The sequence below is a fragment of the Corvus kubaryi genome, unplaced genomic scaffold, assembly GCF_017639235.1.
Source record: "Corvus kubaryi isolate FWS band 111438036 unplaced genomic scaffold, C.kubaryi_AGA036_p1.0 133, whole genome shotgun sequence".
NCBI classification, from domain to species: Eukaryota; Metazoa; Chordata; class Aves; order Passeriformes; family Corvidae; genus Corvus; species Corvus kubaryi.
This window is the reverse complement of record NW_024580667.1, coordinates 7,448,603-7,474,044: the sequence shown is the minus strand read 5'-3', so window position 1 is coordinate 7,474,044 and position 25,442 is coordinate 7,448,603. Positions and strand designations below refer to the sequence as shown.

Sequence of the window (25,442 nt, the reverse complement as noted above, 5' to 3'; positions counted from 1 at the left end):
GCAAAATTTAAGTGTCTGTTGTATAGTTTTTCTTTTTCTAACTAAACATTTAATTAAATGCTGAGTTTGACATTACACAGTTTGGTGAGAAATTTAGCACTGGCATTCAGTGAATAAAAAGAATACCTAATCATAAGCAATGCAGCAGTATTCTGTGATTCTATATTATTATATATTGTGTAAATATAATTGGCTTAATAGTGCCTTTTTAACAGAGATGGATTGCTCTGATCCTCCCTGTCTTCAAACCATCAGACTGACCACAAGTACATACATGGAATTTGAGTAGTAGTGTGAGTCTAAATTGCTAAAAATCCTGCAACACCAAACCTAGATTGATATATATATGTAAGAGCAGAACTGAGGATGCTATTTTTAAGAAGGCTCTTCAAGTTTATTTAACTGGTTTAAAAAAAAGAAAATTGGTCTTTACTGGAGCATAATGGCATAATACAGCCTTATAATGAGGAGTACATGTAGAAAAGAAGGGGGATTTTAGGCCTAACTGCATTTTCTGTCAGCCAATATCTTAACCTAAAAGGACCATCTGGTCAGCCTCTTCTATGGTGTAGAGTTAAGGAAAAAAAAAAGAGTGGTTCCATCTTTTGCAGCCACAAGAAGAGGACAAAGGAGGATAGGGAAGCAGTGGGTATATTGTATAATAACTTCCAGCTGCTGTATCATCTGTCTACTGGTAGGTATGGTGAAATAAATAAATGATCAAAAAAAAAAGAAATCAACAATGTCAGGATGAGTTTTTGTAAATAAGAACTTGCAAGGTAAGTGATATGGAAACAGCAAGATTATTAAAATGCAGTATCTTATTTATTATACATTAGGTAGATCAAAGCTCCTCAGTGATAACAAGGCACTGATTGGGGGCTGCCACCTGTTTGGTCTCACTAGCAATGGAAATCTGTGAGGTGAAGCTGTGTTAAAGGTTGTCAGTACATGCTACACTTATGAATGGCTTACATTGAGGAAAAAAACCAACCAACAAATTATTCTTATTTTGCTGAAAATATTTACTCATTATTCACCTGCACATATGTTACTTTCTTTGTTAAGACAAAAATGATATTCTAGATAAATCAGGAAGGTTTCATAAACAAACAAACAAAAAAAATTGCAGGCAAATGCTCTTTCTTGATGCACATCACTTTAAGATGGTGGTAAAAAGACCTGAAGAGTATAAAATTAGAATATATTTGAGCTGTTGTTTTGGAGACTGCTGAGCCTTGCAGCAGGCTGAGCTCAGAGCAGAAAGATTGTGGCAAGCAAATTGTCCAGGAAAACTGAAGTGTGCACAACGAGGCAGGAGGCAGTTTTCTAGATGTTTTTTGGGTTGGTTGCCTTTTTTGTCTAACCTCTGCACAAAGAACAGAACAGCTGTGATTTAAGGAAATGTTTGGGTATAAATTCTAAAAGTTATTGGCAGGATCTAATAAAGAGTGGATTCAGAAAAGCTGAAAATCTGCAAGATGCAACAAGGGAAGGCAAGGCAAGGCAATGCAGCGACAATCTTTATCAGTGTCCTTGAAACATGCCCCAGAACTGGCTACACCGATGAGCAGAAGTCCAGTCCGGAGATGTCAGAGCACCACTGGGCTCTCAGGTCTTTAAATGACTATTTGTAGGAGATAATGCATAACAGCAAGAAAAGGGGAGTGAGTAAGATTAACAAAGATCTCTTTAAGTCGGTGGAAACTTAATTTGAATGTATAAAACTGGGGGAAAAGTTGCTAAGTATTTTAAAAGCGATGTGCTACAAAAGAAGAATTGTTTGGGAGGTCTCTGGGTGTTATAAATACATCCACTGACCGAAACCAGGTTGGGACTGACACACGAGAAATTCCCCTTGGCTGACTCAGTTCAAAGCAGAGAGACCACACGACGTGGGCATTCCCTCACAGTGGAGTTTGATAAAGGATTCAGACTGACAGACTCTTTTCCACTCCTTATTTCTAGAATGGTGAACAAATGCCCCAGAGCAAAGCAGCACTGAGGGTTTTGAGCTCAATTTTCTCAAGAGAACACTGCAGATACAGATTTGCATCTTGCTAGCAGCAAATGTTTATTCCACAATATTTTGGGCACTGATGTGAAAAAACATGATACATGAGAGGGAATGCTGAGACCAACATTCTGATCCCTTTTAGAGTACCTAAAACAAGAAGTAACTTTGCTGAAATCAACGAACATACATCTTGATCCATGCAAGCTGCTTTAAATGCAGAACTTAAATTTGATTTCCAAACTTCTGGCAGCAAGTCTGATGAGAGCCTAAACAGCTACCACCATAACCTGTGAGTCCTCTGGTTCTTCTGCTCATGTCAAGATTGTTAACAGTACAATGAAGTATTTATTCCTCCTTCAGACTGGAAGCAGGAGAACAAATTATGGCATATTAAAGTAAGTTTCAATGTGTAATAACCATATTAGTAAGGTCTTAATTGCTTTTGTGCCATAGCAAAATTAAAATAGTGGAGAAGCAGATGAATGAGGAATGTACAGGAATAAATATATGTCAAATACGAAGATAGAGAACACTATCTGCAATGGAATTGTTTGGTAATATTACAGCGGTATTAAAAGCATAAGCACTCACACATTAACAGACAGTAATTAAAAAAACAAATAACATGAGTGCAACTATGGCCAGAAACACAACCTCATGGTGGCTTATATCAAAATAGCTGACTTCAGATTCTAAAGTTCAAATCAGTGTTTGGAAATGATGGTGAGCTCATCTTTGGAAATCAGTTTTTTAACCTCTACTTTTCAGGTGATACTTAAGGTAATCTGAAGTATAGAGCTAAAACATGATTTTTTTCAACAACCATGTCCTACTGGCTAAAAAGATCTCACTGCCAGAAATCTGGAAGATTTTTTTTTCTAAACACTGAAGTAAAATTTCAAGATGCCTGTATTCCCAATTACTTGCACTAAAAGTTTATAGATGAGAAATAAAATTGTGGTTTTGGTTTAGTAGTTCTAACTCTTGGTTTTTATTTTTTATTCCTGTAATCATTGACATTTCCATCTACAAAATACAGTCTGTTACACTTAGCAAAACAGCTGCAAGGCACTTATTTCCACTCTCTGGGGTTTCTATAGGTTGAAGCTGGGTATGAGTTTAAAGAAGAGTAATTTATGAAACAGAAAGTTGAGGATATTTCATTTGCTTACTTCTACTTCCAGAGGTTATTTTTTATTAGGGGAATCTGCAACTAGTATGGCAAATCTGAAACCCATGCTCACAGAGGTGCATCTCCTTCTATATTTCTAGACCAAATGCAGAAACATCTGTAATGAAGAAAAACTTCAGTAGCTTTTTCAATGACATGCCTAAGTAGAAGGTGTATACATGTATTTGGGGAAACACAGCATTTAACCGTTTTGGATAAATAAGAAACTGGCAATTTCCTCTCATTTGCCACACCACTGCTCAAGGGTCTGCCTGAGAAAGAATGAAGTCTGGAATGGAAAATGGTAGTCTGTCACAGATCCTTCCTCTCTGCCTGTCAGTTTTGCAATAAACAAGGCTATCAACCCCTTGCAATTTAGGTAAATATTTCTAATGATGTTACAGTTCAATTACTGTAAAGAGCTAATAATCTAAAAGATCTCCAAAACTGATTAAAGAAAAGGTAAGTTACTTAACTGATGATTATAAGATTCAGCACTGCAAGAAACTAGTATTAAACATAGATTTATGAAGAAGCTTACTTAGACAGAATGCTAGGCACAAAACCTTTTAGTTAAATGAAGACTACATTCTGGATTCAGTGAAAATTACTCTGTTTTTATGATGCTCCTTTCTTCCACTGATTTTATCTGTGCAGATCAAATGGCAAAATTCTGCAAAATATTACAGTTCAGTAAGTATCTTCACTGCAGTAGGATATGGAAGTCTAAAAGAGAGAAAATGAACTGCTTTAGCATGCTGAATCTCCAGAAAGCACCTGACAAGCCACAAAAAAGGGAAAAAAGCGAAGCGAATCAGCACAGGGGGAAAATGAACTTGAGCTAGCAAAAAGGTGCTTTTGTAAAAGAAAGAAAGTGGTTGAACACATAAACATTTATGTACATATTTCAGAACCTCAGAGTTACTGCAATCCCCTTCTGTGTTAAAGCCCTCCAAGACCCAAACACCAAATGTCAACCCACTGCGGATAATTTTTAGTTAATCTGAGAGCAATTCTCCTCAGATATGTATTCACCATTTTTAAGAGTTTTCCCATTCTGCAGATTTCACTAGCTGAAAAATTAATCAATACTGCAAGGGCAGGTACTAGCAAGGCAATCACTGAATGAAAATGTGCCCCATCTATTAAAATACAAGAATATCTTTCATGAAATGGGTAATACCCCTAGCTTTTACAATGCTCTAGAGTGTATTTACTCGTTAAAGACTCTTCTTCACAAAATTATGCAAAATGAAGTATTTTAACAAGATGAAGAGGAAAGAAAGAATCTTCCTGGGCCAAATTAAAACCCAGAGACATAATGCTAGAAAACATTTAGTTACTTCTGATCTGTGCTTGTTACTGAAAAGCCAGGATACTGTGAAGTAAACCAGCAGTCCTTCTACTGACCTCATCCTGCTCATCACCTACTTCCACTAACGTCTTTCCTCTTGCTTTTCTTTTCTTAAGCCCTCTCTGCCTGCACACAAAATATTTGTTTCTAGAGGAAAACTACTGTGTTCCCTAAATCGATGGCATATGCTTTTGCTTGAACAAGACCTACGTGAACAGGATGCCTCCAAGTGCATTTAGGAGATGTAGTGCTAAATTGTTTCTCAAACTGCAAAATATTGCTGCAGTGTGGTTCCAGACAACTAATTCCGCTGTAAACTTTGAGGAAATAAAGTAGCCAGCACCATCTCTTCAAATAAAGGATGTTGAAGTATGCTAATAATCTACCTTGGTGTTCTTCAGGGGAGGATGCCATTTTTTCTCTCCTTAATTCAAAACTGTGCAAGATGAGATGATATTTGAATATTGTTTCACTAGACATGATGTGTGCACTTACATTTCAGTTCCTGAGGAGGGGGAAATAATGATATATAAATAGCATCACTTAACCACCAAACCCAGCACAGAGGAGGTGCACTCTCCACGTAATGGGGGGACTGACCGTGTTTTGTTGTGCATGCATCTTTTACAGATTCTCATCAGAATCTGTTACTTGGTACAGATTCTTGAGTAGAAGTGACAGACTTTATATGAAGCTGTACCATTGAGCAGCAGGCTGGCAAGGAATAAATGTTGCTCAGGAGGTTAGACATACACAGCTGTAGAGATTGTGAAATTCAACCTCTGCCCTTAAAAATCAATACCTTGAAAAAATGGGAAATTCTAGAACAGTGACATCCAAATGAATATAATAATTTTTCCTGTAATATATGGGTTCTATTTATGAATGACAAGTGAAAAAAAATCTTTTTTCGGAAACAAAAGCACAACAAAACATTTGCTATTGCCCTGAATACTAATGATGGAAGACTGTTGCTATGGTGATGCTAATTTTAACGCTCTTGCCTGTGGACTTCATATGAACTGCCCGTTTTAACTTTTGCAAATGTCATTTACAAAATGAAAACCCATTAATGACTGGTGAGGGCACAATGTTCCACTTTAATTAGAATAATAAGGAATGCTGATGCACAAAGTACAGGTTTGTGAATTGCTACAAAGCCCACACTGTCAAAATTAATTACCACTGATGGGGACTTTGTTCTATTTTTTTTTTTTTTCCAAAGGAAGCTTTAGAATAATACAACTGTAGCTTGACTTGAAGTTGAAAGCAGGCTTTCCTTTTAATACCAAGGTGGAATAAAGAAGTTTCTGAGACTGACAGTACAGTAAAAAGTACAACACAGCTTTGAACTGACTGAGTCATGCTAAAGGAGCACCAATTGCAGCAACAGGGAAATGAAAGTGCCAGTGCTCCCAGGAAAAATAAAATATTTTTCAGCTAAATACCTGCTCAGAAAAGCTGTTAGGATTTGGAAAAGAGAGTTGGTGTTTTTGAAGAACTTAAAAAAAAGAAAAAAATTGAGTGGATGCTGGGATACGGTTCTGGTTTAAGTTAGTGGGGTATTGCTATTGCGAAGTCCTGAGACAAGTAAGTGATGTTTAAAAAAACCAGCATAGATAGTAATAGTAATCTCTTTTGTAATGCACCAAGACCTTGCAAATCATGAGCATACATCTCTCATGAGAAGGGAAAAAACTTGTAACTACCATTTCTAATTTTGGGGCAATGTCTGAGCATATAAAGTAGGTGCTATGCTGCTAACAGCATGTCAGTAGTACTGACTTCAGTGAGGAAAGTGTACTGCAATGAAAAGCATCACAGACAGCTGCTGAGAGTACATTATACAGACTAATTGTTATTATTAAATATCTCCATTGTAGCGCTGCTTAGAGAATCTAATTTAGAGTTGAGCTCCATTGTGTTGCATCCTGCATTAACAGAAAGGAAACTTGCCTTCTCTTGTGAAGAGCTGAGCTAGTGAAGCACTTGATTTGTCTTTATGCTACATCTTTGGTTCGGTGTGAGATTGCTGGAAGTGCGACTGGTGTGAGGCTGAATAGCTGCTAAAACTTTTTTCTAAATTCTCATTCATGATAAACTATGGTTTAATGAGTAGTCAAACTTTTTTCCAGCATCACCAGTATGAAATTCACTCTCAGTCTATTGGTATACTCCAGTGCTGTTTTAAAACAGCCTGGCCAATTTTGCCCTTGAATTGCTGGCTATTGTGCAAGCCTCTGTACTTAAATACAACTCTGCACTCAAGATGGCTGGAATTTCATGGTATTGTACTAAAGAGAAATACAGCAAAAAAGATAGATTTGACTGAGAATGATTGTGTCTACCAAATCTGATTGTAAGTTTTTCTGCCAGTGATTGGTAACTTAGAGCTTGTTTTCCTCTTGCTGTTTGGTTCGTGCAGAAGTAACTGGGTCACCACTGAACAGCACTGGCATCATAGACCCTCTTCAGTGAGCACCCCCTCTTTATATAGGGTTGTTCAGAGAAGGGCTTTATGTTGAAAATGCCATTGACTATAATTTTTGCAGACAATACCAGTATGCTCCTGTGCTGAATGCAGCTGTACCTGGTGGGATGCACAGCCATGAGACAGCAGGCTGCTCTTGAGAGCCACTGGGCTCAGGGCTAATCCACACTTCTGCAGTACCTTGCCCTATGATATATTATTTCAGAACAAGAAGGGACAAGGCTCTCTTCTACTCAGTAGGAAAAACCTTAGCAGCTAGTCAGAATCAGAGGGAGCCAGAGCAAACAGTAATTTACAAATACAGAGATGATGTGTGTTAACAAACTGACACTTCTAAATTAAAGTTTGGTAGCTTCCCAATACACAGAGATTAGAATTTATGGAATTAATCTGAAATAAAGGGAATAATCTGAGAGAACTGCCTCAGAGAAAATTGTTACTAAACACTGTTACCAAGACAATTAGCTTTTTACAGTTTACTCTCCAGGCTCCCCAGAGAAGAAAGTGATATTTCTGACAATGTCAGCCCCTGCCAACACTAATGGACAAAGAATTCAAGGGGTTTAAGTTAAAGGAGCCTGCTGGCATGGAGACTTCTGTGGGATCAAGATCACTTCAGTCTTCTTCAAGACAGGTCAGACACGTGGATAAGAAAGGAATATTTTTGTTGTTCCTTAAAATTCTCTGTTAATCCATGTGAATGGGTAGAATGTAAAAAAAAAGCCTTTTGTGTAGAGGTATAGTGAGGCATCCAGTGGTAAGTAACCAAGAAATAAAGATGCTCCAAACTGTAATGTGGAATTAGATGATGGAAAGAGTAACAGTGCCTCCAACAACTTCTAAGTTCTTATCACATATTTCATATTCTGTGCAACAAAATACTTTGAACTGTTACAATTCATTTTATGACTATTAATACAGTGAACACAGCATCTTTTAATGAGACAATAATGGCTGAGGCTGAATTAGATTACTGCTAATCAGAGTGACTGAGTACCAAGTAAAAATCCCTCAGAAGAAGAGAATCAGAAAGAAAAACATATAGTTGTTTGGTGTAGGAAAAGGAGATAAATTATCTTAAGGACAAGCAACACTAAATGTGTAAGTAGGCATAAAGTGCATGGGATAGCCAACAGAAGCAGCAAAACACTGTGTGAAATAATAGAAATGTCAGCAGAGAAACAGTGGTGTTTGAGACAAAACATCTATTTTGAGCTTGGGACTTAATAACCATCTAAGGGCAAGTGATATAAACAGGAAAGAAAACTGTAATTAACAAGTTCAGAAGTCATCAGCATAACTAAATTAAACAAAACTCTGAAAGGAGAGGTGAGAAAGTAGAATAAAGAGGGTGGTGGGCTGGAGGCAGAGTTTCCAGTGGGAAGACTGGCTTTGCAAAGGGAGCATAAGAAAGTGAGGGGAAGATACAGAAGAAGCAAACAGTAAATTATTACAACGGAATAATGACAACAAGCCAAGACAAGACATGAAAGGACAGCAGCAAGATGGTTTATTGAAAGTGGTGGAATGACCTAGAAGAAAGTGAACACTGAAAAGATTCTTGGAACTGGATGGCAGGAAATTGTTAGTGACCTTATTAAGAGCTGTTTTAAGGAGAAAATGGAACAGAAGTTAGAAACGACTGGGCAGGAAAAAAACCATAGACTGGAAAAAGACACAAATTCCAAGAAAAAGGAGGGCAATGTTCTGCATATTGAACAGTGTCAGAGAAAAGATTTGTCTTGTTTTATCAAGGGCAGTCCTGAAGAAAGACTTCCATGTAAGGAAAGAAGGAGCAGATAAGCTTCAAAGAAAATACATCACTAGAAATCTAAAGTCCTAAACAAGTCATTTTGATATGCTCCTAATGTCTAAGGGACTGAAGAAGTTAAGCAAATAGACTTGTTCTCTCATATCCAGATACTTGATGTCCCAGGTGTCATTCTTCCAATTTCTTATTGTGAAATATACCATCTGTAACTTGCTATTACTTCAATGAAACTTGTTTCAAACAAGAATTTTCTCCTTCAAATGAATAGTGCTTTTCAATCCTATTCCCCCTCACTGTGACAAGCCCTTTCCTCTGAATTCCTACTGCTGCAGAGTACTGTGGCAGCAGCTTGATGAATATGCCTTCTTTTGTTGGGGACAGACCATATGGTTTATCATTGGTTGAGTAGTCCTTCTCTTTTATTTTTTTCTGCTAATTTCTAAATAGTGTTCAAACAAAACCAAAAACAAAACAAAACAAACCACCAAACCAAAACCCCCCCAAACAAACAAACAACAAAAATCCCCCAAACATCCCAAACCCCCAAATTCACACACATTGAAATTAAAGATTATTCAGACTGGTACCTGCTATAAATTTAGTTTAGAGATACTTCAAGGAAATTATATAATCTGAATCCAAACAAAATTCAGAGCTGTCTAATGCGCTTTTCAGTTACCTCTGAAAGTACAGAATATGTCTGTCACTTGGAGACAGCTTTTCCTTTGTGCTTCACAAAGGCAGTGACGAAACATACAGCAATTTTTGAATTATAAATGCAAGCCCTCTATACCTCCTGAAACTACCATTGTGGGGTTTATATTTAAAAAAAGACCCCAAAGCCTATACTTTTGGGTTGGTGGATGTCGCTGAATGATGTCTTTTGTCCAGCTACAGAGTTTAGTTTTCTGCTTGGAACTGCCTAATTTCAGAATGTTTTTTTAATGAACTTGAACTAGCATTGTCTTAGAGAAGACACATTGAATATCAACATTGTGCCATAAAAGCAAACTTTAATATTCAATGACTATGATTTTATAGTCAAGAATCAGCAAAACACAGCAAAAAAGGAATTGAACATCATGCGGTAGCTAAAAGCTGATTAATATACACAAAAGTATTTCACAGTAGAACTTCTCATTTACTAACAAAATCTGCTCAGTAAAATTGGAGCTGGTGATAAAATGGAAGCAGAGGATGCTTTCAAGCACAGAAGTAAATATAAATTAATGACATGCAACACTGTAATCAAGATGTAAGAAAAACTACCATAAATGCAGGCTTCTTTACTTCAGAACTTCTCTCAGTTTAGCTGTTTAATCATATTTATCAAATGCAGTACATGATTTATACATTCCAGGGATTCTCAGCAAACATGGTTAAAAAAAATCCTCACTGATGAGAATTTTGCTTTAAACATTTTTCAAATTGTTCCTTAACTGTTTGAGCAGAGGTAGTCCCAGGAGTAACAGAATGCATATATGTGCTCATAACGTATTTTTTAACCTTAAGATTCCTATCAAATTTGCATTTTTAGACCTCCAAGTGAACCCTTCACTAAGGGAACATTCATATTGTTATTCTCTCTATGTTTATATCTGAAACTAAATTACAGATCGGTTTCCTTAGGGACGCATCCAGTCTTTACGGCTGTGTCTTGTTTACTGCGGCTGCTGTTGCTGCATCAAGTCACATTTGCAATCGCTTTAACTTTTTTCTATGCTTTCTGAAAAGGTAAGGTCAGCTAAGAGCATTGCCATTGATGAAGTCCTAAAGTTAAAAGCAATTAAGCAGAGTTAAACTGAAGATGAAACAGTAGATAAAAATCACTGATCTGGGAGGACATATGCAGCTTCTGATTTTCTAATGAAGGTGCAGTTTTACTGTGTTTCAGCAGGCAGCAGAATCTCTTCACTTTTTGTCACAACCTTTACAATGTTAAAATGTGTATCCCTTTGCTAATAGAACCTCCAGGATGGCAAATGGTGGATTGGAAAACAGTGCTTGGAAATAAAAATTCTTTTATTATTTCAGTATTTTTATTCAATTGAAATTTAATTTCTTTTTGTCTTCCTCACATTCCTTTATTCCATATTTTCAGGTCAGTACATTTATATGACCATATATCCTTTAGCTCTCATCTCCTTGAGATGATTATGAGCTAGTTCCTGCTGCAAAAGTGTCTCTTAATCATTAACAAAGTCTAACACCCATGTCTCAACTAGAAATGCTTTGGGTTATGATTAAAATCTTATCATGGTGTTCCATGTTGGTGATATAGTTGAGGTATTTGTATGGAGTTATCTATTCCCGTGCCAAACAGTAATTTTCTAGCTACTCTTTACACTTTAATTCCATGCCTGTAACATTTCTTTCTAACAAATTTTCTTAGTATGCTTCATGCAGGGTGTCATAACCCTCAAGCATTAAAAGTTGTACAATATTTTCTCCAATAATACAGCTTTTAAGCAAAAAAATGGAATTAGATTTGTTGAAAAATGAAGCACAGAAAAATGTATCTTTGCCGCTCTACTCCTGTATTAGGTTTGCAGTAGTGAACAGAAAAAATATCTTGATAAAGAAAACCAGGAGACAAGTACATAATAAAATTCAAAAGACAATCTGGGCTATTTACTAGCCAGATATCTAAAGCAATTTTTTTCTACTTAAATATTAAAATAATAGAAATTTTCCTGCAGACATCTAGATAAATATAAAATACCTGAATAAGACTGTATTATCATGGTTTTAAATATTTATTTTTCTTTAAAAACCTTTACTTACTGCATAAAAATTTTAACGTTAAGACCCACAACTCAATTGGCCATTAGATTTCATTAACATAATAGTGCATAAGTTCACATTATGAAGTGTGAAGTAAGTGAAGAATAAAACTCATACCAATAACTTTGCACATATTTACAGCAACCTTAATTCTTAGTAACTTATTGCTGTATTGAGTTTGTGCCCCCCTTAAGGTCCTAACCTAACACCTACATACAGCATTTATACTAACAAATTTTGGCCCTGCTGAAAAGGAGGAGGGAGGACCTTGACACACAGAGTGGGTAGGTGATAAGTAGCAAAGTTTGACCTCTACTCACTATCCCACTCTGTAGGCTGTAGACACCACTCAGTGACCCTGCTAGGGTGGTTATATAATGTGTGCTGCTTGTATTGTACCATAATCTCATTTTCTGAGCTCAATTGCCATGGAAAATGCAATGTCATGAATGCTTGTATTACAAAAATTACTTGTAAGAAAAGCAATTCATTCAGAGATGAGATGCATTTTTTATGGTTTGTTTTTCTTAAATTATCTAGCAAGAGATTTCTTAAAATAAAAGTTTATCTGATGAATACTTGAAATTCAAAACATAAGTAGCATGCAGGAGGCTGCTAGACCTAAAGATCGTATTTGAAACTATAATTTATCTCATAAAATTCAACTTGTAAAACAGAAAATGAGAAATAAGCAAAATGAATATAGATGATTTAGTCATTCTTAATCTATTAATAAGAATCTTTCCTTAAGTCTAACTGCAACCTTACTGACATTTATATAGTTCTCAATTAATTCATTTTATGTGTCCCTTAGAATCTGTACTACCTACGTGTAGCATACACACAAATTAGTTCTCAGGATTTAAGGTCTAAAGTTAAGGATATCACAGGACTGATGTACAACACAGAACAGATTTCATCTATTACTTGACAAGAAGGAAATAAAAAAATCATTGAAAGGGATCCCATTAGGAGAAAAATGGGCCCAATAATCCATAATCACGATTCAGTAAGTAAACAAATTTCTCATGGCAAGAAGTGTTTGTAAAGACAGGTGGAGAATATTCTGAAAAGTACAAACTTATTGCAGTCAGCAGGAGAACTGGCATCTCAGAAGGTCAGAGAAAGAATAGATTCATGAGCAATTCAGCAGGTTCCATGCATTAATTTTGAAAAAGAATCCAGGAAAACACCTGACCTTGCCCTGACAGACAGGCCACTTATGGAAACAGAAACAGCCCAGCTGGCGTGGCCGATTATTGCACTCTCAGTCTGCTCTCAGTGTTGCATGGCCTCAAGTGCCAATATGAGAACGTTCCACAGTCCACCAAAGCTGTGCATCCACAGCAAATAGAGCTGGAAATGGAAATTGTACCTGGCCATACCCACTGCTTTCTCATTGGTATTGAGACCTTTCTCAACACACAATTAGTAATTATACTCCTGCCATGTTTTAGACTGATGAGATCACAAAGAAGACAAAAAAAGGCACAGTAGCTGAAGAGGGATCCATTTAATGCTGACTTCCTTATATGGATGGAATTTTTTGTGTGTGAAATGGAGAAATCGTCTTATTTGTGGAGCTGGCTGCATTAGAAGGGACACTGGACCAAGGGCAATGCAGGCAATGGATGTGACAAGTGCTGCTTTGGAGAAGCTGTCAGTCTTTGGAGGAAACAAAGGAAGTATGAGACTTCTTGATATAACACGAATATGTAAGGAATCTGAGATATTGTTCCCCATTTCCTTGCCTATTACATTGGACAGTTGTCAGAAATTTTCTCCTCTTTGTCTGTCATCTAAATTAAGTATGTAATTGATCTTAAAAAAAAAGAAAATTCTGACAGGCAAATCTTTCTATTTTTTTCCTTAATGTGTCTAATCTTTTCAAGTTCAAAGCATTCCAGGGGAAATCAAACATAATTCCTGTTTTAGAATCCTGCTTATTAAGCACACTGTTTAAAAGATGGGCTTTGAATAGATGGCAGTACATTTTAGCTATCAGGAGCAGCTGTAAAATCTACTTTTCAGTGGAAGATTTGGCATATACTCTATAAAATAGGACCATATTGTATAGATGCCACTCAACTTTGTAAAGCTTATATTGGCGTGTAATTTTTCATTCATTTACTTCAGGTGTTAAGTGTAGCCAGGATACATTGAACAACTGGAGTAAAACAAAGCTAATAGAAATGAAGTAAAATTCAAGCAAAAATCACATTCCGTTTACAATAAATGTAACAACTTCAGCTACAATAAAAGTAAAATATTTAAGGTTATGTAATGATATTCTATTATACTATAAATACATGAACTCCTTGTACAGTACCAAAAATTTACTTTTTCACACTATTGCCTATAAAACCAGTTCATTTATTAATCTCCTAGTCTCAGAGCTGGAAAGCAATGACTAGCTGGATTTAATAAATTTTAAATGTTGATACGTTCCCTTTAATTAGGAAAACAGAAAAGTCAGATTCCATCTAAAATTCTTGCCCAGCTCATTACCTGCATGACACATTTTAAGATTTAACCTGCACAAAAATTATCCTTGCACTGCTTAACCCCTCTGTAATGCTTAGCAGTATACACTCTTCATGAGCATTTGTACTGAATGAATTTGGAAACAAAGCTTAAGAGCTTTACTCTCCACTTAACTATGAGCAGTGTCCTATCAAGAGGACCAAGTGTTGTGTGGCACCCAAGGAAGCTGCTCTCCACCCTCCACAACAGGTGCTATGTTTATGGAGGGAAAGCACATGGTTTCCCTCACTTACTGCCCCAAACCAGAGGCTACAGCCCTGCCCTCAGCCCCCACACCAGCTAGGATACACTAAGATTGCTGCTGAGTGCTTATAATTCATTTTAAAACAAATTAAATCCCCTTCAGTTGCTTCTTATTTGAGGGCAGTAACTCCCCACTGACAGATGGTAACGAGGAGCAGACCCACTGTCTTCCTTGAGTGCTCTCGCTCAGTCAGCAGGAACACATCAGTTTATAACCTCTGCTTTCATTATAAAGGTAGTTAAAGGCTCAAGATTTCTCATTTATTTACACTGCGAGTTTAAATTTTTGTGACAAGTTTTGGAACCAAGGCTTCACAACCCTACAAATCATAAAGAAAACCTCTGGACTTGGACAAAGCTCTAAGAAATATCATTTAGGTTTTTATGCCAGACAGCATAAATTTACATCACATAAAGGCAAACTGAAAAGCATTATATTTTTTCTTTCCTTCACAATAGTTTCAATTTTCCTATGTAGAGTTCAGAATTGAAATACAGGAAAAAATCATAGCAACTATGCTTTTAAGAAGCCAAAATAATACATTTTTTTGTATTTGGTAGATAGGTTAACTGTCAGCCATACACATGGTTTTCATAGCTTGCTCATAGCTTCACTCACTACATATACATAATCATATATTATTTATTTATGGTTCTCCATGCCTCTCTCTGCTCCATCTGACAGATATTTCCTCCTTCCTTTTGTGCCTTGTACTTATCTACACTCTGCAGAAGAAACAATTAACCCAAGTGATTTTCTCAGAAAAGCATCTCTTCACTTTATTTTATCTTAGCAGAATTTAATTCAGATACATTCATTTATCCTGACTCTAAGTTGAACAAAAGTAAAAGAATCATGGCTTTAATCTGTTTGCTTTTACAATGAAAACTCAGGGGTCTTAGCTTTTTTTTTTCCTGTGTTGAAATTCTGCATGGTTAAACAACAATTAAAAGGGAGATTAAAAATTAAGACAACAAAGAAGTATGTTTATAGAAACTGGCCTGCTAGATCTCCAGTGTGAAGTGGGGAAAGAATGAAGGATCTATACCTAGCAAAAATCTATTTCACAAGCTGATACATTAAATGCAAATCAAATATTCTCATAGGAAACTACAATGTGGAAGAGAGTGAGCAAGTGGAGATGCCTTGTCCTTGGAGTTAGCTCACTGCATAGCTAATTTATAGAGAGAGGCTCACATGGATCTTCTCAAGGAGTCAAAGCTGTGCTCCTGAGAATCCAGCTTTGTCCTCAGCAGGACAAAGTTCAGTGAACTGCTATAATCTGTATAAGAAAATAAGCTTGGCTGGGAAATAACTTGGAAGGTTTCCTTTGTGGGAAGCACTGAGATGAAAGACTACTGTATTTTTGCAAAAGCATTTTAAATCCTTCAAAAGAATGGGCACAGCAAGAGGGTAAAAAGACAGACACTATTAACTGGCAAGTCAGATACACGGAGGAAGAATAATGTCAAAGATTAGTGCAAATATAGAAGTCACACCTACTAGATTTCAACACATCACGACGGCAGGACTACTGAATATCTTCTAGACATAAAGTATGTTGCAGACTTCAATCCCACTCCTACTCCTTAATCCGCAGCAACAGAGATCTCCTAGCGCTGAATAATGGACAAGTTTGCAGAGCAGAGGGTAAGAGACACACAAGAGAGATGCAAACATGGTTCAGAGTAGAGCTGTTTGATGTCCCCTTGTGCCCTGGGAGGACAGACACTGCAGAGGGATTGGGTTGTGCAGCATGACCAAATACTTCTTCTGGTGTTGCAAAATGGAAAATAGACATTTGATTTTGTTACCTGTCACTGATTTGGAGCAGCTTCTCTATCTGTTTGATTGGAAGATAAGAACATGCATGTGCATGCATGCACATGTGAGATCCCTTTCATCATGGGGTGAGCTCTGCTAAAATGTGATCTAACCTGAATTACAATGTAAAAATCCGCTGCCTACCTACCTTTATTGCCTGCCTTTTTTTAGAATTTGAGACTCTTTTTTTATGTTTTAACACATATTCAGTAGTCTTTGAGGTGTACATTTTTTCCATTTGCTTTTCAGATTTCTAATGTTGAGTAATTGCCTGTTTTGTCTTCTAAAAACTTAAATTTAGAAATTTTAATGAATACCTAAAACATTAATAAAGTGTATAGACATGCCTGTGCCTGCTTCTTCCTTTCCATTTCCTAGGTTGCGCTGCAGTGAGAGCAGGATCAAGATCTTCAAAGAACAGGACTGATTAAACCAAAAACTGTTTTTTACAGTCCTCTCCTTTTGTAATCTAATAAAACCTTCAAGTTCTGTACTAGACACAAGGAATATATCAAGGAGAAAAAACATGAAAAAGGATGGATAAAATGTGTCTTCAAGCAATTTTACAAGTTTTAACTCAGAGGCAAAGCAGAGGGTTTTTTAACACAGTAGCAACTCATGGTCTGAGCAAGTGCTCAGTGCCATGGCAGCCACGTCCCCCTGCAGTGTGGGATACTTCTGCTGTCCTGGTACACAAAAACTAGATTTCCTCAGTTTGCTGGGGAAGAGAAAGGTGGGGCTGAAGTTCTGGTCTAGCCTGTCATCTCTGTAAGGAGGGAAGCACATGAAAGGGTGCAAGGAAATGCAGCAGCTGATGCAAGGCCATTAAAAGGCAATTTTCATGAGGCTGACGCTAGGCCAAGAAATCACCAAATGCCAGCCACTGGGAACAGCTGAAGCAGGTTGTACACTGTTGATAATTATATTGTCCATGTCAATGTTGCCTATACAAATACAATTTGAAACAAAAAAATCCAAAACCAACTGGTGTGAATAAGCTCAAGAGGAATTACTGAAGTAATAGCTTTAGAAGCAGCTAGTTGCTACAGATTAATCAACTGTATACCAATGAAATTTTAACCAGGAAAATCACAGGTCTTGAAGATACCTAACCATAAATAAACATTGCTGCTGAAGATTTAGCATGAAGTGCTGCCTGATTTATGGATTATTGAGAGCAATATCATCACAAATGGGAAAGTGATGAGATAAAACAGTTAAGCATCAAGGGAAAACCAGATAAAATGAAAACCAGTAAAATGTATAGCAAATCTGGTTACTGAAGAGGGCTAACACCAATATTCTACATTGATGACAGAAAGAAAATTATGTAAACATGAAGAGAATGCTACCTGTATCTTCTTAGCCTTCATGAAGTTCTTTTAGAGAATTAACAATAGAAAAGAAATGCATCAAAGATTAAAGGCAGAATAGGTTTATTTTAAAAGCCAAAAAGTACAGAAAACAATTTAGTTGCTTGTAAATATGAAATATGAGTGATGAGAATGAATGAAAAAAAAAGAGTGAGGACAGCTGGAGAAGGCAATAGATACATCAGCTCAGTAAGACACATTAAAGCTTGAACACTTTGTTTTACATCTCAAGGACAGCAAGTTTTTCTATAAAAGATGTGGCTAATTTAAAACTTTAATTAAACTAGTAATGTATGACAAATGTGCTTGACTCCCTAACCAAACTATCAGTAATTTGGTACAGGCTCCACAGGAAGTAAAGACCTGAGCTGTAGCCAGGCCAAGAACTCCTCTAGAAACAGGGGCAGAGTGACCCAGTGAGCATTGATGCACACGAGCTTGGAACACGGGTTGTGTGAGTAATACATGAATAGCAGGTGGCTTTTCCAAGAGTCATTTATCAAAGAACAAAGAAACCCGTGGGTACAAGGAGGCTCACACATACCCTTCCTGCTGTATTAAATTTGACTACAAGTCAAGCACTTTATCCCGTAGCTTTGACAGCCTACGGGAGCCACCTTTGAGCTCTCCCTGCTGGGCAGCATGGCTGCACGGCAGTGACCTCCCCTTAACCAGGGACACATCTCAAGGTTATTCCTTGAGGCAGAAACCTTTCTACAAATAACCAATCTTTGGATGAGTCCAATTTGAGTTCTCTAAACTGCAACTGGACTGGATACCAGGTACTCTCCCCTGGAGCTGGGACCCCTCTCAAGGATTGAGATTCCTTACCTGAGACTAAGAAATCTTTCCTTACCCAAGGCAGAGAGACCCCTTATTTATGGATTCTTGGTAAGTGGCTGGTAGCATGCTAAATAAATATTAATGAAATCCATGTAGTCATTTCCTTTAGGCATACACCATTGTCCAAGTCTGAGACTAAGGCTGGACCTAGCCACAGATAAACTCTGTCAGCAGTTTAGAAAGCAAGGGGGTCTGCTCTGAAACTCATGACCCATTGGGAGGGTCTACCTTACCCTTTGGTCTCTGTGTAAATCATTTGAAATAGATTTGAACTTGATTTTCTTTTGTATAATGTAGTAACTAATAGAGTGAACCTTGCCATTGAACTTTATTAAGCTGCACTTTTATAAATTCATATTAAACCCATTCTTGTTAATACCTCTGACAGTGATTCTTCAAGTGATCTGAATCACTCATTTGTAACAAACTGGTGTAGTTGGCAGGATCCTAAATCAGCATCCATGGCATAATGCTACAACAGTTTATGGCAATTGAAATGTTTTTTAAAGTAAACAAAATAAACATATTCCTTTGAATTTGTAAATGGCCTAGAACAGAAGACTAAAAAGTAGGAAGGAGTAAGCAAGGCCAGAATTGACCATTTTAGCCAGTTACCCCAACTGCTGGATGTGAGTGTCATTGACAGAAGTGCCAAGCAGAGCGTGAAATGTATTTTGTGCCTACTTTAAGAATTGCCAAACTCCTCTCCCCATAATGGCAATTCCTGCCATGTGAAAGAGAAAAGGAGGATCTTTGTCTTCACATTAGTGCCATAAACTGAGTCTTACACGCCAGAGCACTGACTTGTTTTCCAACATGTCTCTGGTAGACTGCCCCTCCTTCTTGATGGAGCTTTCCAGTTTCTCTGTGACTGTTTCATTATTCATAGCCAAATACAAACATCAGAAAACTTGCAAGATTAATGCAACAGTAAACCAGCTTAGCCAGGTATGACTGAACCTCTGAAATGCACTACAGAGTTTCCTTCATGCATAACTCAAGTACTTGTTCTAAAGCTGCTGCAGAAGTGAACCCTGTGGAAGTTGCAACTGAAGTGCCACTGCAAGAACCATCTGTAACCAAATGGCTTCAGTGACACTAGCTGAGCTTGCAAAGCATTTAGGGAATATGAAGTGGAACCATGGAAATATGTGTATTAAACAATGTCTCTGTTACTTGCACTAGTCTTTATAGCTGGTATTGCAACACCTGTCTCCTTCAGAAGCAACATAAGTAGTTCAAAGCACATGTTACAGGTAGAGAACTGAAAATAGAAGAAAAAAATGTATTAAGTCATCTTTTTTTGTTGTTGTTGCATGGTGGCTCTGTTTAGGGCAAGAGAAGCAGGTATTTCCAAATTGTGATTTTTAAAAAATGTTCTGACTTGCTGTGCAGACACATCTCTTATAGCAAACTAGCTTAATTTGGGAACTAGACTCTAAAAGATTTGGCCTTAGGGACTAATTGTCCCTTGTCGTTCATCAGCTATGGACTTTACCAAGTACTGTCCCTAAAGGAATTCATAGTATTGAATATGTGCATTTTTAGGTTAAAACCCCCTAGAATATCACATTCACAATTCAAAATGTTGGGATTTTCTTGGTTTTGCAAGGCCTGCCATACATACACACAGTGGGCAACGGCACAATTTAAATTATAATCCAGGTACCCCAAAGCTTTATTTCATTTGCAGGTGATTTATAGTAGCATAAACCCAAACAACTTACAAATCAGCGCATCCTACTGTGATTTAGATAACCAGGCTTCTGTGAAATTTATTGCATGCTTTGTTCCTTTTTGTACTTCCCATTTAGACACTATTGGAGCAGTTCACAATCATTTAAGAAAATTACTAGCTCTCCTCTTAAATAAGAAATGTAAATAGCTGGAATGAATTCTTATTTATACTCACTTGATATAATACGGCACTTTGTTCGGTGAGATTGCCCTCTCCCAGGGGCCTTGGACAGAAGCTGTTAACAACAAATAAACAAACAAATAAATAAATAACTGCATACATACATTCATACATGCAAACATACCTAGAAGAGAAATGTGGAGGTCAAACAGGAAAGACAACATTAATCTCTAGAATTACAATTTTACACTCGGCCACGTTGATACAGGTCTGTTTGCTCAGTTGCCCGTGAAAGCAGGAAGGATTAACCTGCTGTTCTGAAACTTCTGTCCTAATCTGAGAGAAATTGAACTCATTCAGCTGCAAAGATAAATACAAAAACTCCTTGAAAGCTAAGCTTACAGAACAGATACGAAGCAGAGCAAGCAACCTATCTTTCTGGCATGCTCATTTATAGGATTCCTCCTGCTAAGGTGTTTGACTAGATTTTCTTCTATTTCTTTCCTTGTGTGGTCAGCAATTCCCATCCTTCTAAGAACAGAATTATGCACTTGTTTACATTTTATGTTGAGTGAAGTTACACTGAGAGACCATCTAAGTATTTTGTTTGTTGTTATTCTCTTGCTGACTTGCTCTAAGTGGTGAACATTTTTATTTCTCCACATTACTAATTGTGTCTGCCTTCCAGTAACAGCCAATAATGGAGAAAATGACAGTATGATCACAACTAAGAGAGGAAATAACTTTGCCCACTCTTGTCTATCACAGTGTTAAATGTCAATATCAACTTACAATATAACGAAAATACTTTGTAAAAGAGGTTTTCATAAAACACTTTTGACAAAAGAATTGAAAATTATTTATTAGAGGCAGAGATAATTTATAGTTTAGGCCATAATCAGAGAGATAATGTTTTTATTAGGAGTTTGTTATCTGTCAAACAAAGTAGAACCAAGAATTTTCTTTCTTTAATATAATGATTAAAACAGAAAACATATGAAAAGTGATCTAGTGGAGAAAAAAAAAAAGCCTGTTTGCGTCACACAGTATAACCCTTCTTTTTAGTGACCCCTGCTGTTCACGAAGGAAAGCAATTGTTACCAGGACAACTAGGAATTAGCTTCTTGACCATTTGGCTCTATTTTCTTTCCCTCTCTTATTCAAAATAGATACTTTAAAAACGCCATTCCCAAGCTGCTTTATCAAAATCAAAAAATCACAATCCACACAAATAATAACTCCCAATATACATATTTCATCTATTCTGTACCAGATTCACAGAAGGCAGTCTGTAGAATGAAGTATAGTTCCTTTCTCTTGCCTATATATTGGAGTGTGGACAACAAGAATTGGAGGAAAGAGACGAAACATGCTTATAAAAATGGCTGTATAGTCAAATCTTGCTACTTTTGCACGTGAGTTGTGAAGAAGGTCTGGAGAGAGGCTGGGGACTCCACAGAGGGGACACAAATCAGCTGTGGGACAAACTGGTGCCATTACAGACAGCCTGAAGAGGAGAAGGAAGAGCTGGTAGGAACAGGATACAGGCTGGGGAGAGGGTGAATGCATTTCATATACATTTTGGACAATTATGAGAAGCCAGGGAAAGGAAGGAATATGTTCGGAAGAAAGAGAATCATAGAATGGTTAGAGTTGGAAGGGACCTTAAAGATCATCTAGTTTCAACTTGCCCACAAAAGGCAGAGAACCTCCTACTAGACCAGGTTAATCAGAGCCTCATCCAGCCTGATCTTGAACACCTCCAGGGATGGGGAGTCCACAACCTCTCTGGACAATCTTGCAGTGCCTCTCCACTCTTATAGTAAAAATTCCTTCCTAACACCCAATCTCAACCAGCCATCCTTCACCTTGAGGCCACTTCCTCTTGTCCTATCACTACATGCCCTTGTGAAAAGTCTATCTCCATAAATGTGATAATCCTGTTTCAGATTGCTGGTGGCCAAGGAGTTCTGAAAATTCTACCTCAGCATCTCTGCACATTCTGCTGTTGTCTTCAACCCCTAGCCAGCCATCTGTAGCTAAGTGTCATTGCTTTCCTATTATTTACATTTACACAGATTTGTGTTCTTAAAAGAAGAAAAGTAAATTTCAAAGGTAAGAACCATGAGAACCAGTAACTCACAAAATGTGCAAAAACCAGAATTTTAATTACAGTGTTAGATGTCTTGGAAAAGTAGCACACTGCACTGCCATTGAAGTCTGTAGCATGGCCCACAAACACAGGAGCACAGAACTGTATGCACTTTCAAATACAAATACTCAAATATACACCTAATTTATATATGATCAAGCCCTCCTTCTTGGGCCAGGCACTGCAGTTTGGTTCTGTGTTCATAGACTGCACGGCTGAGTAGCTGTGAAGGCCAAGGCTCCATTGAGCTGCTCCTCCTGGTAGCACGAGCTGCAGCTGCTTGGTTTCTGTGCTCGGCTACAGCCTCAAAGGATGTAAAGATACAATCTGTTATATGATTTGTAGAAACACAAAAAGTATCAAAAATAGAATATTGTAATGTTTTGATGTTAAAAATCTCAAAATAACTTTTAACCCCTTTTCAGGTTCAAAAAAAATTCTTAACCATGATGCTTAAATATTCTTTCCACTTGTAAGAAAAAACTTCTGTAAATATAATTTTGGTGACTGATCCAATATTCCCCATTCTAGATGGAAGCAGGAAATGAAAGCCAAGGAGTTAGAGATCACTATTTAATTTTACACTCAGTTACTACATGATTTCTTTACATGCTCTCATTCAGTAATACTAACCTAATGTGTGCTAATATGTGGTCCATCAACTAGTTTTAAAATGTTTACTCAGTGACGATTGTAAGGTTTCTTACCCATGGCAATTGGCATTGTCTGAGGAATAATTTGAATCAGATTACATTAAGTTATCATTTTGGAAAACAAAATACCCTTCAGTATTAAGTAAAAATTGACCTTGTTACATATTTCTCTCCCAAGCAATCATTAATATTCCCAATGGGAATACTACCAAGTTACAGTTGTTCCACTTTAAGATTTGTTTTTAATTCAATACCTAAAGGACAGAATAGATTGCTGTGTATTTTTCAGAAGATATATTTATTCTGTTGCTTCTGAATTAATCTGGGTAAGAGCTTTGCAGTCATAACTTATTATCACAGAATCTTACATATGATGGTGTTCTTGATCCATTAGAAGAGGAACAAATACTTTTGCTTTCATGAGAGCTAAGTGCTATAGCAATAACAAACAATTCTGTGATGTTCAGCATAATTGGATTTAGTGTTCCTTCAAGAGGTTGCTGTGAAGCTCTCTATAATACATTTCTGGTTTCCTGGATGATTCTAACCTTGCATAAATTTGAGTTGACAAAATGTGCAGTACTTTTTACAGCTATACATAGAGAATAATCATTTCATTTTTGGCAGAAGCCCAGAAGCTGAGACCAGCTGTTTCTTATCTTTGGTTATCAGTACCGGTTTACTATCCATTACAAAACTAGTACAGGTAAATGGTTAAGTCCACCTAAAAGTCTTGCTGGCAGACTTTTTCATATGATGCTCTAGTATTCCTGTGTGCTACAGCACTCAAGAAGCAGACATTTCTTGTTTGCTGGAGTAATTCCGAAGTATTTTATTGCTCGAGCTTGCACAGTGTAAGAACCCATTACCATACACCCAGCTACTTCCAGTGCTGTTGGGACCGAAATTAAATACTACAATGAAATACAGGGCATTTTAAGAGTGAATTTAAATTTCCCCACACTTTATTTGCATTGACATACATTTTAATGGTTACCTACTATTTGAGTTTTATTTCTTTCTGTAGATGCTCTAAGAGCTGAGACTTGCTTTGCCTGTGAACACGGTTCTTGATGGTAAGCCTACATTCTTACTTGTTTGCAGAATGTACAATGAAAGGTGGCATGCTGGCTCTCTGAACTTCAGTACTGTTTTAATCTATGCAGGGATCTGAATGAAATATTAAATAGGATGATAGTAGTTGATACTACAAAAAATAATCTTATAAATATTTCAGTTTAGCACTGCAAACATAATGAAAAATACATGTATGTTTACCAATAGTAAACTATTTCTCCTTCGGCTATTCAAAGAGTAAATTCAGTATGCCCATATTTAAATGTTACCTTCAGTGGTCCTTATTTAAATAGTCATCACACACTTTTAGTCACCATATGAGTGTACGTTTTTAGTTCTAAATACAAAGAAAAATCTTTTGACTTAATTGTCACTAATGGGTTTTGGACAGAAACCACAAAGAGGCCTTGTGTAGTGTCCATACACTGTTAGATATGTCCTGTCAATTTTTTTTTTTTTTTTTGCTTTGGTAGAAATTTAATATATTTATTATATATTCCTTTCAGCATTGTGGTAGTCAAAGCTGAGCTCATTTTTACATTCACATTATCTTGCTTGGTGGCAATAGTAGCTGTAACTCAGCAAGGTGCTTAATTATGTTCACATTTCACATTTTAATGACAGTAATTCTCTGATTCAGCCTGGAAATTCCTACCTGCATGACCTGTGTGACTTACACTGCTCTACCTAGCATTATCATCATTAATATCTTAATGCAAACATAAAGTTAAGAAACTGCTTATTTATTCACATAAAGTTTGTTTTGATTCCAATTATTTTCACTGCAGCAAGGTATGGATTTGGTGACTTCAGATAAAGGCAGGCAGGGAGAAAGAAAAGATGAAATGATCTTTGCATCAGGAAAGACTCTGATTCCCCAAGAATCAGAATTTCCCATCTGTGTAAGCTACCTTATCTTTTCAAAGAAGATTCATTGAGTACTACATTTTGATTATTTTCAGATTACACCATTATAAATGAGAAAATACTGCTCTCCAGAGACAATAAGGAGCTCATGCTTGTCTTCCTTAGAGAACATGCTAAAGCAGTATTTCCCCACCATAATCAGTTCATGATGCAGGCTGACAGGATGCCACCTCCAAAATGTCTGTCTGCCTGACAGTGGCACAATAGAAGTGTTTGCATAATCTGCAAGTTCTTTGAGATCCTTTGCAAATGTCACTATATACCTGTAAAAGATAATTTTTTTTTTCACTGAAGATTTAGATTGATTTCTAAATCATGTGAAATTTTTATTGTTCCAGGTGAGCCTGATGAACAATCAG

At 36.9% G+C, this 25,442-nt stretch overlaps 1 protein-coding gene across 13 annotated transcripts in view; it reads right to left on the bottom strand.

Moving 5' to 3' along the window:
- DMD (dystrophin) overlaps positions 1-25,442 on the bottom strand; it is a 1,181,561-nt gene that overhangs the window by 96,359 nt on the left and 1,059,760 nt on the right. For all 13 annotated transcript variants that reach the window (XM_042035506.1, XM_042035543.1, XM_042035536.1 and 10 more), the window contains one exon: positions 20,329-20,389. In XM_042035506.1, the coding sequence (XP_041891440.1) occupies positions 20,329-20,389 (61 nt within the window). The remainder of the gene's footprint in view (positions 1-20,328; positions 20,390-25,442) is intronic.